Source organism: Coregonus lavaretus (assembly GCF_964263955.1).
Source record: "Coregonus lavaretus genome assembly, chromosome: 9".
NCBI lineage: Eukaryota > Metazoa > Chordata > Actinopteri > Salmoniformes > Salmonidae > Coregonus > Coregonus lavaretus.
In genome coordinates this window covers 47,002,224-47,020,423 of record NC_139996.1, presented here as the reverse complement: position 1 = coordinate 47,020,423, position 18,200 = coordinate 47,002,224, and the positions used below count along the sequence as shown (strand labels likewise).

Below are 18,200 nucleotides of genomic sequence, written 5' to 3'. Positions count from 1 at the left end.
ACAAGGAGAATAATATGCAGTGCACACCTTCCAATTGGTCCCTTAACCCCATAGAGTTTAAGCTTTTAGGGGGTGATATTTACTAACCTAACATATGGAATTATTTTAAGATACTGTAGTTTAACATGACCATCTAGCAAAAAATGTGTACCAGAAACCAGCCCATAGATTTAGAAGACTTTAACCAAACATTTAGATTTGAATATGCATAGGCTACCTCCAGCTTGCTGCCGCATCCCTGCAGCTCAGACTCAAAGATCAGCCTCTGGGCTTCGGCATCCTCCTCAGCTGCAGCACAGCACCCCAGGTAGTCTGATTAATCAGGGTGTAATACAATATTAATTTTTATAGACAGCCTGCAAAATGTTGCTAATCTTCTTTACAAGCCAGAATGTTGATACAATTACATTTAAACGTACAATAGCTATTGAAGGTTCTCTCGTCAATAGCTATTGAACCAAGCATGCCATGACAATGAAAATGGTATATTCTGAATCAGGGGAGGATGGAGAACAGTCAACACGTGTGTAAATGTTCTTAGTCGGATTTCATTCTTCTTGCCTGATTCAGAATATACCATTGTCATGGCATGCTTGGTTCAATAGCTATTGACGAGAGAAAACCGAATATCCAATATAAATCTAATTTTACCTTGGTGCCAAACCTACTGGCTCTCTAAAGGTTGGGGAAACAATACTTTCCTGAAGATATTTTGTGTCGAGCAGCTAAAGGACAAACCGCACAGACAACCGGTAGTGTACGTTTAAATGTAATTTTAATCAACATTCTGGCTTGTAAGGAACATTTACACGATTTTGCAGGCATTTGTTTCAGGCTGTAAATATAGTACATTACCAAAAGTATGTGGACACCTGCTCGTCGAACATCTCATTCCAAAATCATGGGCATTAATATGGAGTTGGTCCCCACTTTGCTGCTATAACAGCCTCCACTCTTCTGGGATGGCTTTCCACTAGATGTTGGAACATTGCTGCGGGGACTTGCTTCCATTCAGCCACAAGAGCATTAGTGAGGTCGGACACTGATGTTGGGCGATTAGGCCTGGCTCACAGTCGGCGTTCCAATTCATCCTAAAGGTGTTCGATGGGGTTGAGGTAAGGGCTCTGTGCAGGCCAGCCAATTTTTTACACACCAATCTTGACAAACCGTTTCTGTATGGACCTCGCTTGGTGCACAGGGGCATTGTCATACTGAAACAGGAAAGGGCCTTCCCCAAACTGTCACAAAGTTGGAAGCACAGAATTGTCTACAATGTCATTTTATGCTGTAGCGTTAAGATTTCCCCTCACTGGAACTAAGGGGCCTAGCCCAAACCATTATTCCTCCTCCACCAAACTTTACAGTTGCCACTATGCATTGGGGCAGGTAGCGTTCTCCTGGCATCCGCCAAACCCAGATTTGTCCGTCAGACTGCCAGATGGTGAAGTGTGATTCATCACTCTAGAGAACGCATTTGCACTGCTCCTGTCCAATGGCGGCGAGCTTTACACCACTCCAGCCAACTCTTGGCATTGCGCATGGTGATCTTAGGCTTGTGTGTGTCTGCTCGGCCATGGAAACCCATTTCATTAAGCTCCCGACTAACAGTTATTGTGCTGACGTTGCTTCCAGAGGCAGTTTGGAACTCGGTAGTGAGTTTTGCAACCAAGGACAGACAATTTTTTTTGCCGCATTCACAATATCTCCTTGGTGTCTAGCAATCACTTTTTTAAAGCCATGTGCTTGAATGTGACCCCGCCCCTTTCGTAATGTTTGTAATCAACCACCAGATGGTGCTGGCCCCTTTTAGAATATTTATGACATACATACTTCCTTCATTGGTTCCATGAGGTAATGTCACGTTCATATCCTAGTCGGAACTAGGAAACTCTGAAATGTCCGACTTGCTGATTCTTTGAACGTGGCACGTGTATAACTACAACCAGTTAGCAAGTCGGAAATTTCAGAGTTTCCTAGTTCCGACTAGCAAGTGAACGCGACATGAGCACATTGGATAGGTGAAAGCAAGGTTACCATACTCTTTGAAAAAAAGGTTAAATGGCTGCATTTACACAGGCAGCCCTATTCTGATCATTTGACCAATCAGATCAGATCTTTTGTAAATAATTGGGCTAAAGAACAGAGTTGGTCTGAGTTCTAAGGCTGCGTTTAGACAGGCAGCCCAATTTGATATTTATTTCACTAATTGGTATTTTTACCAATCAGTTCAGCTCTGAAAAAGAGCTGATGTGAAAAAATCTGATGTGATTGGTCAAATGACCAATTAGTGGAACACTTGCTTTGTATAGCACCCCTAAAGGATCTATATAGAACCCTTTTGTATAGTTCATTGGTTACGTTTACAAAGGCAGCCCAATTCTGATCTTTTGCCCTATTATTGGCAAAATATCTGATCTGATTGGTCATAAGACCAACTGGTGGCAAACTATCAGAATTGGGCTGCCTGTGTAAACGCAGCCTTTGATTAGATGGATTAAATTGTATATGACCTACATCATTGTCTGTTTTGGTCTGTCAAAAGTACAACTCAAGTCAACTATTGTCGGACAAGTTGATGCTACAATGCGACTTGTGCTATTTGTAAGCAGTCGCTCGGTTACAGCCACAGGCGCCACAACACATCAGGAAATCGCAAGACCAGAGAGGGCTCTATACAGGTCGAAATTGGAGCAAACTTGTGTAATATGAGCACACAGGTTGCAGACTTCAGGATTACCAGATTATGCAGACACTTTGCATAATGTGAGTGCTCCCAAAATGTCAAGATTTTTGTCATAGTCTAATGTATGCATAGCTTTAGGGTTCCATATAGAACACCAATCCAACTTCAAGGAAGGAAGGATGTTTGTCTGTAGTATTCGAACAGGGCCCTTTAATGAGCACTAATTGCCACCCAGCACTGACAATCACTGTGCTCCTGTTTTTGCATAACACAATTACCTATTTTAATTGTATGTTATTTTAATTAGCTTCATTGTCATAATTAGATCACATCAAACATTAGTCATCATTTGGCCATCTTAAATGTGAATCTGAAAATCTGAATATAACCGATGAGAACATTTTATGAGATTCTCTCTCTCTCTCTCTCTCTCTCTCTCTCTCTCTCTCTCTCTCTCTCTCTCTCTCTCTCTCTCTCTCTCTCTCTCACAATGAGATAGGCTGCCTCCTACACAACACATTCATTTTGGGCTGACACTAGGCTGACTGCCGACCGTGGACGGAGAACATACAGAACGGACAATTCCATCCCGAAAATAATACGAGGTGGACATTGCCTACTGTCTAGACTACAGTGTGTACTCATTTGCCCTTCGTATAGGCAACAATATGGAGATCCAGTGTATGAATTAGAGACGAACCGAGTAGCATATCTAAACCGATGATGAACGGGGTTACCTCGGGCACAGGCTCGGCTTCGTGCCGCTTCGCCCACTACTTCGTGGTGTGTGGATTGGACACGGAGACTGGTCTAGAACCCGAAGAATTAGCAGGTAAATATTCTGTGTTCTTGATTGATATTAGCCTAATTAATAGAAGAAAAAACGTAGCCTAAACTTCTGAATTAGCATACGCAATTAAAGGCGAAAACCCCGAGAGGTCTTCAATTGATTGATTGATTGATCAATTTATTTATCAAAGTGATTGGGTGACTGTTCGAGTTATTTATTTATTTGAAGTCCAGTGTCAGGTGATATGTGCCTGTCCATCGCAGGAGACAACATCAGGAAAACCGATGAGACTGGGAGCCGTGTTTATTGTTGTCATAGTCACAGCTGAGCGCATATAAAGCCCCTAGTAGGGTACTCTGGGGTAACCCCCCCCCCCCTAAGAACAATGTGTAATTGCTGACACAAAAAAGCAATGTTTGGAAAAAAAATTGGGATGTGGATGAAGGCCATGCTTAGGCGAATAAACTATAAAGGAAAATAAATGACTACAGTTTACACTTTTTTAGTTATTTGGCTGGCCCTCACTACATATTCGTCGTCAAACCCACTGGCAAATCCCTGCCTTATCTTAGATCATTGGTCACCATAGCAACACCCACCCGTAGTATGCGTTCCAGCAGGTATATCTCACTGGTCATCCCCAAAGCCAACACCTCCTTTGGCCGCCATTCCTTCCAGTTCTCTGCTGCCAATGACTGGAACGAACTGCAAAAATCTCTGAAGCTGGAGACACTTATCTCCCTCACTAACTTTAAGCATCAGTTGTCAGAGAAACTTACCGATCACTGCACCTGTACACAGCCCATCTGTAATTAGCCCACCCAACTACCTCATCCCCATATTGTTATTTACATTGTTATTTATTTTGCTCTTTTGCACCCCAGTATCTCTATTTGCACATCATCTTCTGCACATATATCACTCCAGTGTTAATACTAAATTGTAATTATTTTGCACTATGGCCTATTTATCGCCTTACCTCCATAACTTACTACATTTGCACACACTGTATATAGATTTTCTATTGTGTTATTGACTGTGCGTTTTGTTTTTGTTTATTCCATATGTAACTCTGTGTTGTTGTTTTTATCACACTGCTTTGCTTTATCTTGGCCAGGTCGCAGTTGTAAATGAGAACCTGTTCTCAACTGGCTTACCTGGTTAAATAAAGGTAAAAAAAAAAGGTTGTTTTTAGAAAAGGGGCATTATTTTAAAGTACCGTGGTATTTTTTTTGAGAATATAATATTGAGGGAGTGGAAAGATGGTGCAAATTGTTTTATTCTAAATAGAACACACACGGGCACATGCATATGGAATTCCTCACTAGGAAGGAGGAGGCAAGGAAGTGTGTTTGTGTGTGCGCGTGCACATATGCATGTGCCCATGTGTGTTCTATTTGGACTTTGTGTCTTTTATAGCGATGGTGGTAAACGGCACTACACAAGTTGAAAAGAAGTCAAGAATGATGGACATCATTGTTTTTGCAGCTGAACTCTTTCTGGGTATAAAACACTTCACATCAGAGGAAGTACATGGAATACTGTACCTCTCAGGCCCCAGAGCCTGAGTAGGGTATTTGATGCCTTTCTAAAAGTGCCTACTGTTTCGTGCCTATAGTGAACACGGAAATGGTTGCAAGTCTGTTTCTTCTGTAGCCAACTCCTTTGTGATTGTCATAGCCTACCTAGGTGCCAGAGCCTTTCCTGGTCAGGTCACTTGGATGCAGTGATGGCGTGAGTCACATTGCCATGGCGACCATGACAGTCAGCCACAGTGCATGAAACCTGAGGGGGAGTGGCCACTTCTAGAGCTATAGCTGGGCTCTTTCCCCCTGGCAAAGAGTCCCTGGCCTATGGTGTGTAAATGGTATATCGCAGGCTCTTGCATATTGGGTTCTCCATACTACGTCCCCAGTGAGGAGGAGGTAAGGAAGTGTGTGTGTGTGTGCGCGTGCACATATGCATGTGCCCGTGTGTGTGTGTTCTATTTAGAATTAAACAATTTGCACCATCTTCCCACTTCCTCTCTGTCATTGTCAAATCACAGAACACACACACACAGTCACACCCTGTATTCTGTATTCTTTGTGGAGTTGGGGGAGAATGACAGGGGACGGAGTATCAAAGGCAGCATATTCTCTGTAGAATACATCCCCAGGGAACATGGCGGACACATTTAACCCTCTGACTGTCGTCATGCAGCCTAGCTAGCCTAGTGTCAGGCTATGAAAATGAACCCCCCCCCCCCCCCCCACTGAGGATCACGTTATCCCGACCATGCAGGGAAAGGAAGGACAGAACTCAGTATTACTGTTATTAGTTATAGTGTGTGTGTTTGTTTGTTTGGATAAATGCATGTGTTTTAGATTATATATATGTGTGTGTGTGTGTCTTGGTGGAGCGTCTCCCAGTAAGGACAGTAGTGATGGCAGGCTCCCTACTGGGTGGGACAGGGTTCTGCTCCCTGCTGGGTGGGACAGGGTTCTGCTCCCTGCTGGGTGGGACAGGGTACTGCTCCCTGCTGGGTGGGACAGGGTTCTGCTCCCTGCTGGGTGGGACAGGGTTCTGCTCCCTGCTGGGTGGGACAGGGTTCTGCTCCCTGCTGGGTGGGACAGGGTACTGCTCCCTGCTGGGTGGGACAGGGTTCTGCTCCCTGCTGGGTGGGACAGGGTTCTGCTCCCTGCTGGGTGGGACAGGGTTCTGCTCCCTGCTGGGTGGGACAGGGTTCTGCTCCCTGCTGGGTGGGACAGGGTTCTGCTCCCTGCTGGGTGGGACAGGGTTCTGCTCCCTGCTGGGTGGGACAGGGTTCTGCTCCCTGCTGGATGTGGCCTTCACTAATCTGCTTATGTAACAGCAGGCCATCCTTGTGTGTGTGTGTGTGTGTGTGTGTGTGTGGGTGGATGATTGTGTATGTTTTCTGAGAGGTGTGTTTGTGTCGGTGAACAAATGTGTGTTCCTTTGAGGGGTGTGTGTGTCTGTCGATGGTGAATGTGTTTTTTGATAGATGTCGTGTGTGTAATTGGAGAGTGACTGCAGAGAGACAATTTGCTCTTGTTGGCCTCTCAATAGATGCCTCTGTGTTTCTGCAGCCCTAATCAAATGTCACATGACGTTCGCCGGGGTTTCAGCTCCCGGCTGCGAGCGGCCAGCTAACTGTCACAGGGAATGACTTTAGTGTCGGAGAGGGAACCCAACAGTGGGCTGTTCAGGGACTCCGAACTGTCGTCCCGGTTTGGAACGTGTGATATCGCTGGATTGGAAAAGTTTTTTTGCAGAATAGACATTGAGTAGGTGTCAAAGAAAGTTGAGATTTTTATAGCCTATTACAACCTTGCTTAAAGTGATCATGAACATAGCCTGTGATTAGCTTGTGTTTTTGTTTTGATTGGAGAAGAAAGACAAGGATGGACAGGTCCTGTTGGCTGGATTGTAAAAAGCCCTATTGACGTCCAATTAGGCTATATTCAGTCACATTGAAAAGCTGGTGGTTATGGTTATACAGTCGGTTTTTACCTCACATGAACTCTTGGTTGCTTCTGTAACCAATCAATGATCAAACCTGAGTTGTCCATTCTCGTGAATGCATTATCCCTCTGAGCTAAAGCCTTCACACGTTCTCCAGTCTGGGGGCAATGTTGCATATCATTTCAGCAAGCATAGTTCAGCAAACCACCTCTACATTTATTCAGGAGACAACGACATAGGAGATTCTTATAATTGAGACAGTGTCTGCTCCTTGAATGAAAGACAGTTGTCATTCTGTCTTTTTATCGCTCTATCCACCTCCATCTCTCTCCTTCTCCTCTGCCCATCCGAGGGTGTGATGAATTGAATGTGGTGGGGCAATTGAGTTGGGCAAAGATGAAATACATCTCTTTATATAGTCACTCATCCAGTCATCCCTGTCTCGATCCCTGTCTGTTTGAAGGATGGGAAGCTGCATATGACTGTTAATCATACAATCAAATATCTATCAACCGTGAAATGTCAGCTGCTTTATCATAGGCCTCTTTATCTTTAGGTTTCGGATCTCTCCTCTCTGTTTGTCTGCGTATCTGCTGTATGAGAAAATAGGCAGATTTGACACTTTACGGTATGCCTACTAGCATCCAATGAAATTGTATGCATTTGTAACATCACAAACACTATAGACCAATGAAAACCAGATGTCATCCTGTGATTAAATCAACATTCTTCATTAGGGCACACCATATTAAAATGTTTTGCAACAGTAAACCAAGTCAAGCATTTCTTATTGGACAAGGTCTGGTAGTGCCTCCCAATTTGTTTGTTTTCTTTCTGTAAGTGTGCCTACTGAACAAGACTCGGGTTTGAAATAGAAAGGGTTACATGTGGCATAAAATAGTGTCGTCCTATTCCTGTCCTGAGAGCTGTTGTGACTGACTAAACTCCCCTTGAGAAATATATCCATGCTGAAGTGGGATCCTGTGATGTTGAGATTTACAGCAGTGTCTGGGAGACAGAGAGACTTTCCAGTCCCTGAAGTGGAACTGTGAGACTAAGGACCTTGTTCCAATGCAAAGAAACTGCATTCTTAATTATTTATGTTCTTCCTTCCTTCCTTCCTTCCTTCCTTCTTTCCTTCCTTAGCATACATGTACATGTACCTAGTAGAATCTTGCTTTCACCTATCCGATGGTGTTACTTCAAGGTAGGATAAATGCATTTTTATAGTGTTTTAACATGGCCAGCAGATCTATGGTCTCTCTGGAGTAAGCTGAGCTGATTTCACAGTGCTGTGGGGGAGATGTCTAACTGGGCAATGATGATTATGATAGTCACACAGCCTAACTGAGGCACCATTTTAATCTTTCATCCGCAGAACCAAAACAAGCCACCCTCCCCTCCCCCTCCCCCTCCCTGCTTCACCATCATGTTAGAGCCCTCTTTCTTTCCTCTCCTTCCATATCTCCCTATCCCTCTTCTCTTTCTGTCTCTTGAACCCTTTCACCTCCTACCATTTATCTTTTGCTCTCTCTCTCTCCCTCTCTCTCTCTCCCTCTCTCTCTCTCTCTCTCTCTCTCTCTCTCTCTCTCTCTCTTTACCTTTTGTCTTTAATATTTGACTTCCATCTCTGACACTAAACAGCTAAAAAACAACAGTGAACTATTCATTTCAAGTGCTTATGTTTAAAATGCGTCACGGTAAGACCTTCGAAGAACAGGTTCAGTGAGGGCACATGAGCAGTCAAACCCATCCCCAGGCATGGAGTGAATAGAGATTTCACCACAGGTGGCTGGCAGCACCTTAATTGGGTAGGATGGGCTCATAGTAATGGCTGGAGCAGAAACATCAAACACATGGTTTCCATATGATTGATAGCATTCCATTCACTCCATTCCAGCCGTTATTATGAACCATTTCCCCTCACCAGCCTCCTATGGATTTCGCACAGATGTTTGGTGTTGCCTCATGGCTGTGTGTGTGTGTGTGTGTGTGTGTACTGTATATGGTGTGATCTCCATGGCTTGCTGAGTGTGTGAATGTGAACCTACCTAACTAACTAGGTCAGCTGATGAAACGTAGCGACTAACTTCTTCTCCAAGGCCCCGGCAAACTTAATGCCGGCGGAAATGGCTACCATGGCAACCAGACGTCCCTCTCGTCTTGACGACTAGGCTCAAGGCTCCTCTGGTTTCTCCCTCCTTTTGCTTTGTTTTGCCCTGAGGAAGATCGATGCTTAGTAGATAACGTGTCACGGTGTGGTCTTAGTGTTTATCACATCGCTGCATGTCATGTCCCTTGATTATTATAAAAATAGAGAACCAGTATGGTACAACACTCAGCAAGATAGTGTCACTGTTTAGTTTTTTTTATACCAGCTCTGATTCACTTCCTTATCACAACGATATCCAACATGGCTGCCCTGTTCTCATAACAACGCATTCGTACAATGGGTCCCACCCACCAGGGTCATTTTCAATAGTGCACACCTTAGCAAAACAAGGGTTTCCCCCTCAGAAGGCTGAAAAGATTTGGCATGTGACTGGCTGCATCACCGCTTGGTATGGCAATTGCACCGCCCTTGACCGCACAGCTCTACAAAGGGTGGTGCGGACAGCCCAGTACATCACCGAGGCCGAGCTACTAAGCTATATGGAATTGTTTTAAGGTTATACCAAGGATCATTTTGCTATTTGATTTGGAATTTTAAGACCCCTTGAATTGTAAAAAAATAATAATGATTTGGCCTTACTGCTATTAGCCCATACAAACACATTGAATAACATATTCACTACATGGAACAACACATGGCCCCCCCCCAAAAAAATATTGAAGGGAAGTTTGTTCTGAAGTGTCTGTCCTATGTCTGAGAGATATAAGAAAGATCAGGATTTTTATTTATTTATATTTTTTACATGTATTTAACCCCTTATTTTTTACACTAAACAGTCTCCATATAGACAGTCTCAGAAGAGTCTTGTGAGCGTCCTAGAGCAAAACAACCAACATGTACGTGTTCATGAGAGTCTCACCTTTCCACAGGTAATATTAGTGTGTAGCCCAAACTGTTCGGACGCTACAGACCGAAGTTGGCAGATCGGCTGTACCAACTTCAGACGAGTCCCAAGACGATTGTGGGGGTCGTAGAACAAAATGGAGTCTCATCTTTCCATAGAGGGGTCATGATAGTTTTGTAGGCCAAACCGTTCGGATGTTACAGACGATTTTGTGACGAGACCAATTTTCAGAATGTCTCATGCTCTGTAACCTTTCACCACAGATGCGGAAGTGTGGATTGAGATATCTCTAGCTTAAACTGACTGATTTTTATGGGGATTTTATAAAAATAATGCTAATTAGATTTCCACGGGGCGCGGACATCGACTCTAGGGGGTTTATAGTACCCGAACCATCTGCATTGACTATCTTTCACTGACCCTACGCACACTCACTAGACTTTATATACACACCATATACACACTCACTCACACACACTACACTGTCACTCACACATATCCCTCACACATTCAAACACTACATATGCACACACAAACATAACACACACACGCATACCGACACAACACAAACACATACAGTATACATACACACACACAAACACTTTTACACTCATCATATGCTACTGCTACTCTGTTCTGTGTTCTTATCCTGATGCCTAGTCACTTTACCCTGCCTTCATGTACATAACTACTTCAAATACCTTGTACCGCTACACATTGATATGGTACTGGTACTCCCTGTATATAACTCCATTCTTGTGTATTTTATTTTGCTTCTCTTGTGTTAGTCACTATTTATATTCAAAAAAATTTTGACTCTTTATCATCGGGAAAGGTTCATAAGCAAGCATTTCACTGTAAAGTCTATACCAGTTGTATTCGGCGCATGTGATAAAATTTGATTTGATTGTTATTGGACAAGTTCAGATAATCCCTCCCCATTTCAGCCTGTTTGCTTCCTAGTGAATAGGACCCAGCCTGCATTCATACTACCCACCCACCAGCCTGATTCAAAGCAAAGCAACCCTCTTAGTTCGGATCCATTTCTTGCCTTCGGCATCCTATCTGTTCTGGGCTTTCTATGCGTCATTGGAGAAGTAGGTGGAATGCTATAATCTTGCTGGATAATTGGATATGCGTCAAAGCAAGCGTTAGATGTTGTTTTTGAGCATCAAGTGTTTATTCTTCCTGCTTTATCACCATGTAGCTCAGTTGGTAGAGTATGGCGCTTGCAACGCCAGGGTTGTGGGTTCGATTCCCACAGGGGGCCAGTATGAAAAATGTATGCACTCACTAACTGTAAGTCGCTCTGGATAAGAGTGTCTGCTAAATGACTAAAATGTAAAAATGTTATTGCCCATTGGTGTTTTGACAGTGCAGTGATCGCATCCAAATGCCAGGCAGGGTAGTAATGGGAAGAGTGGTGCACTCTAGGGAATGATAGTGTTCCTTTAAAAATGAGGGTTGTGCTTCAGAATTGAATTGAGAATGCCTCATAAATTGTAATTATTGAATTGAATTTGAATTTAAGTAGTAAACAGGATACAGAAATGCCTGTACTATATTAGGTGTAGTCCATACAAATATACATCTTGTACATAAAACATCACACGTTACATTATATATAAATGCAAATATTCTAAGTTATTATATTTCATTAATCACTTACATTTATTTCAATATGGGGAAAATACATTTCCCAGAATGCATTAGTTTAACCCTCAAGTTGACCCTAAAGCCTTCGAAAAGAGGCAAAAAAATATTATGGTTGGTGGAAATATAATTGGCTATTCTAAGCACGAAGATTAAAAGAGCATATGAACATTGTTTCCAGTGAAAAGTTATATACTTTGATATCTGGAAGTGACCTGTCAGACTCAATGAAGCTCATGTTCTATGACTGAGTGGAATTTCTTTGAATTGAACTGAATTAAATTCTACTTCCTGTCACTCAAACGTCCTGTGGGGTGTGGCAAATTCTAATTTCAACTCATGAGTTCAATGGAAGTCAAAACCAAAATTCTGAATTGAGCACAACCCTGGTACACACCAGTGTCTTGCACGTGACACACACACACAAACAAAGTTATCTGTATGTAACTGGAGCAGGCAGCTGACACAGACGACAGTGAGAGAGGCAGGAGATGCATCAGGCAGACAAGGTTATACATCAAGGTCAGTGGAAGTGTGTGTGTCACTGGTGAGTACACTCAAACGGCGTACATTTTTAAAAGGAATTCTCTCCTTCCCTTCAGTGCATGTACGCATACGTGTGTCAAAAATGTAGTAAAGTTGTGGATGTAGTTGGCTTTTTTCATTTGGTAGTCTGTTACACAAACAAAAACATCCAATCACTTGCTAAAACTATGACATGGATGGTGTTTATTATTTCCAGCCAAACAAAGGATGCTCTTTGCTATCAAGTCCCAGGTTCAACTTGTATCCATGTACCGTAAACAGTTAGGTTCCCCCTGCAGAGCGTTGGGATGCATTCTGTGCATTGCTCCTACTTCTACAACATCTTTAATCTTTCCGAATCCCCCCTCATCTCCTCTACCCCTTCCTCACTTATCTCCCTCTCCATCTCAATCCTCCTCTCCCCTAGTGTTGTCACGATACCAGTAATGCAATACCATGACAATACTGGATTTTCATGAAGCAGACTGAACTTTATGGTCTTTTAAAAACCAGCTCTTAAAACCAGCTCTATGTTAAATAGTGTGTGATATAGTTAAAAACATAAACAAAAGTGACGCTGGGTGACAACAGAAAGTCAGCTTAATGTTTTTTCTCCTTGCCACAATACTTCAGAGTATGTCTGGTATCATGACAACCCTAGGTGTCCCCCTGTTCTCCCACCTCCTCTATCTGACTTTCTGACAACGGTGCAGTGTGAGGGGATGAGGGCGCTTTGAAGGCTCCTCAGGGTTGGCCATTACATAAGTCTGGGCTTGGCAGGGCTTCCTCTCTTCACTGCAGAACCACCCTTATTGTCTCACTAATGTCTCACCTTAACGGTCTCACCTCCCTCTTACCTTTCTACTGCCTTACCGCTCTACTGCCTTACCGCTTTACTGCCTTACCTCTCTACTGCCTTACCTCTCTACTGCCTTACCGCTCTACTGCCTTACCTCTCTACTGCCTTACCTTTCTACTGCCTTACCGCTCTACTGCCTTACCGCTCTACTGCCTTATCGCTCAACTGTCTCAGTAATGTCACAAATCTATTGTATCACTTCTCTGTCTCACCTCTACTGTCTCATTGATATCTCACCCCTCTACTATATCTTCTCTCTGCTTTCGCCCAACTCTGTCTCACCTCCCTTCTGTCTCATCTCCCTTCTGTCTCACCTCCCCTCTGTCTCACCTCCCTTCTGTCTCACCTCCCCTCTGTCTCACCTCCCCTCTGTCTCACCTCCCTTCTGTCTCACCTCCCCTCTGTCTCACCTCCCTTCTGTCTCACCTCCCCTCTGTCTCATCTCCCTTCTGTCTCACCTCCCCTCTGTCTCACCTCCCCTCTGTCTCACCTCCCCTCTGTCTCACCTCCCTTCTGTCTCACCTCCCTTCTGTCTCACCTCTCTACATTTTCTACTAGCCAGGTCTGTCAATTACTAGCCTCGGGCTAGCGGGCTAACTTAATTTCCATCTCTGCTCTCACCCCTCTCACCTCTGGCTCAATAAAGGTATTCAACACACTTAGAGTTTTTAGCTGATGTCAGATGAAGGGTAAAAGGTTTTGCTGTGTCAGATATTAAATCCTGACCTTGTCTGGTAACCGCGGTGTTGCTCTCCGCCCTGTCCCCTTATTAAGAATTCAGTGCAGGAATGAAGGTCACTTGTCCCTTTGAATTTGTCTGTGCCAGTATTGCAATGCTGACACACTCGCTCTCTCTTTGTCTATCTGTCTCTACCCTCTCTCTCTCTTGCCACTCTTTTTCAACCCCTCTCTTTCCTAGGGGAGAGCTTTGAGCAGAGCCCCCTCCGGAGGTCCTTCAAGTCCAAGGTTCTGGCCCACTACCCTGAGAGCACAGACAGGAGTCCCTTCAACAGAGATGCCGTCAACATGGTAAGACAGTGGGGCTAGGATACATTTAGAGAACTTAGCAAAAGGTTAAGTCAGTCTTTTATGTCATTTTGGCTGTTTTAGCCCTTTATGGAAAGAAAGTTGTTGTGCCACCATGTGAAAATGGCCTAATTTCATGCATTCATTACAAGAAAATGTTTTTATGTTGAAGTACAACTTCTTTTGTACACATTTTACACAGAATAGAGGACTTTACATTTGTTGTTTGTGCACTATTGTTTTGTTAAAGGGATAGTTCGGGATTTTGGCAAAGAAGCCCTTCATCCGCTTCTCTGGAGTCAGATAACTTGTGGATACCATTTTTATGTCTCTGCGTGCAGTTTGAAGGAAGTTGCTTACTAGCATTAGCGCAATGCTAACTAGCGTTAATTGAACCATTGAAAGTTTTTGAACAAATGTATGATTGTTTGGCACTGCAAGAGCCTTAAATGCTGTGCCATCACGTCTTTGTTTTGTTCTCCTGTACCATAATGCATTTCTCTTTAATGCAAATGAGATAATATTTTCTGTTTTTAAGATTTTCTTTAATGACACACTCTTGTATAAACAAGTCTGGATGATAAAAGCGCTAGGTCAGGAACTCAACAGAATCTACTAATTTAGATGAACCAATTAAAACATCTCAAGTTGTTTTTGTGAAAAGTTAAAACTTGTTGTGAGCTGTCTCCCTACAAACCCTAAAGTACTTTGTAGCAGATCGAGCGCCTTTTCATGGAGCCACACTCAGGTTCTTTCCACAAATAAGGGCCATTTTAACCGCTAGTCTTTTAATGTTGTTTATCAGAATGAAAGCTCTTCAGAATGATTTGACCCCTCTCATCCCTGTCCATAATCCCTTGTGTTTGATTTAAGAACATGCTATTGAAGGCAGTTGACACTGTTTGCCACTCTTTCTGTACCTTCCCCTACCCCATCCTCCTCTCCTCTCTCTCTCTCTACCCCTTTATTCTCCTTTTTCCTCTGCTATGTCTTCTAAAACATCTCCTCTCACTCTTCCTTCGACATCTCTCCCACCTCTATTCTATTCTCCATTCTCGCACTCCTCCCTCTCTCTATTTTCTCCATTCCTCTTCCCATGTCTCTTTTCCTCCCTTCATATCTCTCTCTCTGTCTCTCTCTCTCATCCCCAGCTCTGCATGCCGCACGGCCTGTCATTCCGCAGTCAGGCGGACGCCCATGAGCACCACTTCCACTCCTTCACGGTCGCCGACGATGACGGCACGCGTTCTTACGGCTTCGTGCACACGTACTACGAAGCGGTGACGAGCGCCCAGATCACCACAGCGATGCAGACCCTTCATCAGATGCACCATGTGGAGCACTACTCCACATCCTCTTCGTCTTCTTCCTCTGCCTCCTCCCCCTCCACATCCAGCATGGACTCTCTGGTGAGCAGCCTGGATGAGTTGGATGCCGACTCCCTGGCAGCGCGCCCCCTGTCGGCTTGTTTGGGCTGCGCGGCGGGCTCCTTCCAGCCGGCCTGGGACACCCTGTATTCCACCAAGGCCCTCTGCCTCCTCACGCCCCTCCCCTTCCTGCACGCCTCACGCCACTTCCTGTCCCAGCTGCACCAGGCGGTGATGTCGCACGCCGCCCCGCCACTGCCGCTGGAGAGCTACATCCACAACATCCTGTACGAGGTGCCCGTGCCGCCGCCCGGTCGTTCGCTCCGGTTCCATGGGGTCCAGGGGCCTATTTTGTGCCAGCAGCCCGGCCCCGATGAACTCCCGCTGGGGGACTACCCCCTGGGAGAGGCCTTCTCCCTGCTGGGGGTGGAGAACATGGTGAGGCTGCTCACCTCCGTGCTGCTGGAGACCCAGGTCTTGCTCTATTCACAGGGTAAGGACCAAAAAACCAGGCAGCATTTGCTGAAAGATTACCACCCTAGGTTGTGTTTCGATAGTTTTTCAAATGTAAAAATCTAACCTAAACCAAAAGTGTGCACTTGTTAATTTCCCATCATGCGTCTCTCTGTCTCCAGACTACCAGCGGTTGATGACGGTGGCAGAGGGCATCACCAACCTACTGTTTCCGTTCCAGTGGCAGCACGTCTACCTGCCCATCTTGCCCGCTCCCCTGCACCATCTCCTGGATGCCCCCGTGCCCTTCTTGATGGGCATCCAACGGAGGGATGGCTCCCAAAGCTCCACTCTGGATCTGTCCCATGAGGTATTTTAATGATATGTACTTAGGACCAGTGCCGTGCACAGACCTTTCAGGGGGCAGGTGCTCAAAAACACACTCATCATCACATATTTTAAGCAAGCTAGTTACAATGCCTCCTAAAGACATGATTGACGTCGGGAAAAGAGGGTGGGATATCAGCTGATCATTGATGTTGATGATTGATGTAAATCTGCTAGTTAGCTAGCTCCATTTTATTTATTATATTTAGTTTTTTGTTATTTAAAAAAAAACAATATTTTTCTTTTTTAATGTTTTTTTTTGTTTACTGGTTATGATTTACGTCTGTGTTTCTTCATCTCTCTGCTGCAAGTATCAGCAAATCAGACCTAATATTGATGATGATGTAGGCGGTGTTAATCAAATGTTATGCTGCTGTGGCAGTACTGTTGATATTTAAACTAGGTAGCTAGCTACACACACACTTAACCGGTGACCGCATCTCTCAAGCCATGCATGTTTGCAATCTCAGGCAGACTGGGGGGGGGGGGGGGGCTATACCACCTGGCTATACCTATCTAAACACAACATGCAACAATTTCAAAGATTTTACTGAGTTACAGGTCATATAAGGAAATCAGTCAATTGAAATAAATTTCACATGACTGGGAATACAGATATGCATCTGTTGGTCACAGATACCTTAAGAAAACAGTAGGGGCGTGGATCAGAAAACCAGTCAGTATCTGGTGTGACTACCATTTGCCTCATGCAGCGCGACACATCTCTTTCGCATAGAGTTGGTCAGGCGGTTGTTTGTGGCCTGTGGAACATTGTCCCACTCCTCTTCAATGGCTGTGCGAAGTTGCTGGTTTGTGTTCAGGTCCTTGCGACATGGGGCCGTGCATTATCATGCTGAAACATGAGGGGATGGCGGCGGATGAATGGCACGACAATGGGCCTCAGGATATTGACACGGTATCTCTGTGCATTCAAATTGCCATCTATAAAATGCAATTGTCTTCGTTGTCCGTAGCTTATGCCTGCCTATACCATAACCCCACCACCACCATGGGGCACTCTGTTCACAACGCTGACATCAGCAAACCGCTCGCCCACACAACGCCAAACACGTGGTCTGCGGTTGTGAGGCCGGTTGGACATACTGCCAAATTCTCTAAAACTATGTTGGAGGCAGCTTACGGTAGAGAAATGAACATTCAATTCTCTGGAAACAGCTCTGGTGGACATGACAATTGCACGCTCCCTCAACTTGAGACATCTGTGGCATTGTGTTATGTGACAAAATTGCACATTTTCGAGTGGCCTTTTATTGTCCCCAGCACAAGGTGCACCTGTGTAATGATCATGCTGTTTAATCATCTTCTTGATATGCCACACCTGTCAGGTGGATGGATTATCTTGGCAAAGGAGAAATCCTCACTAAGAGGGACGTAAACAAATTAGTGCACAGAATTTGAGAGAAATACACTTTTTGTGCGTGTGGAAAATTTCTAGGATCTTTTATTTCAGTTCATGAAACATGGGACCAACACTTTACATGTTGCGTTTATATTTTTGTTCAGTATAGTTCACATTCTCTAGTCCTCCTCTGTTCCTCTGGTGATGTAGAGGCTAACCCAGGCCCTGCAGCCCTCAGTATCACTCCTACTCCCCAGGCGCTATCATTTGTTGACTTCTGTAATCGCAAAAGCCTTGGTTTCTTGCATGTTAATATCAGAAGTCTACTTCCTAAGTTTGAGTTATTCACTGCGTTAGCACACTCCGCCAACCCTGATGTTCTAGCAGTGTCTGAATCCTGGCTTAGGAAGGCCACCAAAAATTCTGAAATTTCCATCCGCAACTATAACATTTTCCGTCTAGATAGAATTGCCAAAGGGGGTGGAGTTGCAATCTACTGTAGAGATAGCTTGCAGAGCTCTATCATACTATTCAGGTCTGTGCCCAAACAGTTTGAGCTTCTACTTCTAAAAATCCACCTTTCCAGAAATAAGTCTCTGTGTTGCCGCTTGCTAC

At 44.3% G+C, this 18,200-nt stretch overlaps 1 protein-coding gene across 1 annotated transcript in view; it reads left to right on the top strand.

Moving 5' to 3' along the window:
• Positions 1–3,403: 3,403 nt before the first annotated feature.
• Positions 3,404–18,200, top strand: part of LOC311135258 (DENN domain-containing protein 5B-like) — a gene marked incomplete at both ends in the record, with an annotated part of 47,513 nt that continues 32,716 nt past the window's right edge. The window contains 4 exons of the mRNA XM_084169198.1: positions 3,404–3,515; positions 13,912–14,021; positions 15,170–15,878; positions 16,021–16,208. Of these exons, the coding sequence (XP_084025324.1) occupies positions 3,404–3,515; positions 13,912–14,021; positions 15,170–15,878; positions 16,021–16,208 (1,119 nt within the window). The remainder of the gene's footprint in view (positions 3,516–13,911; positions 14,022–15,169; positions 15,879–16,020; positions 16,209–18,200) is intronic.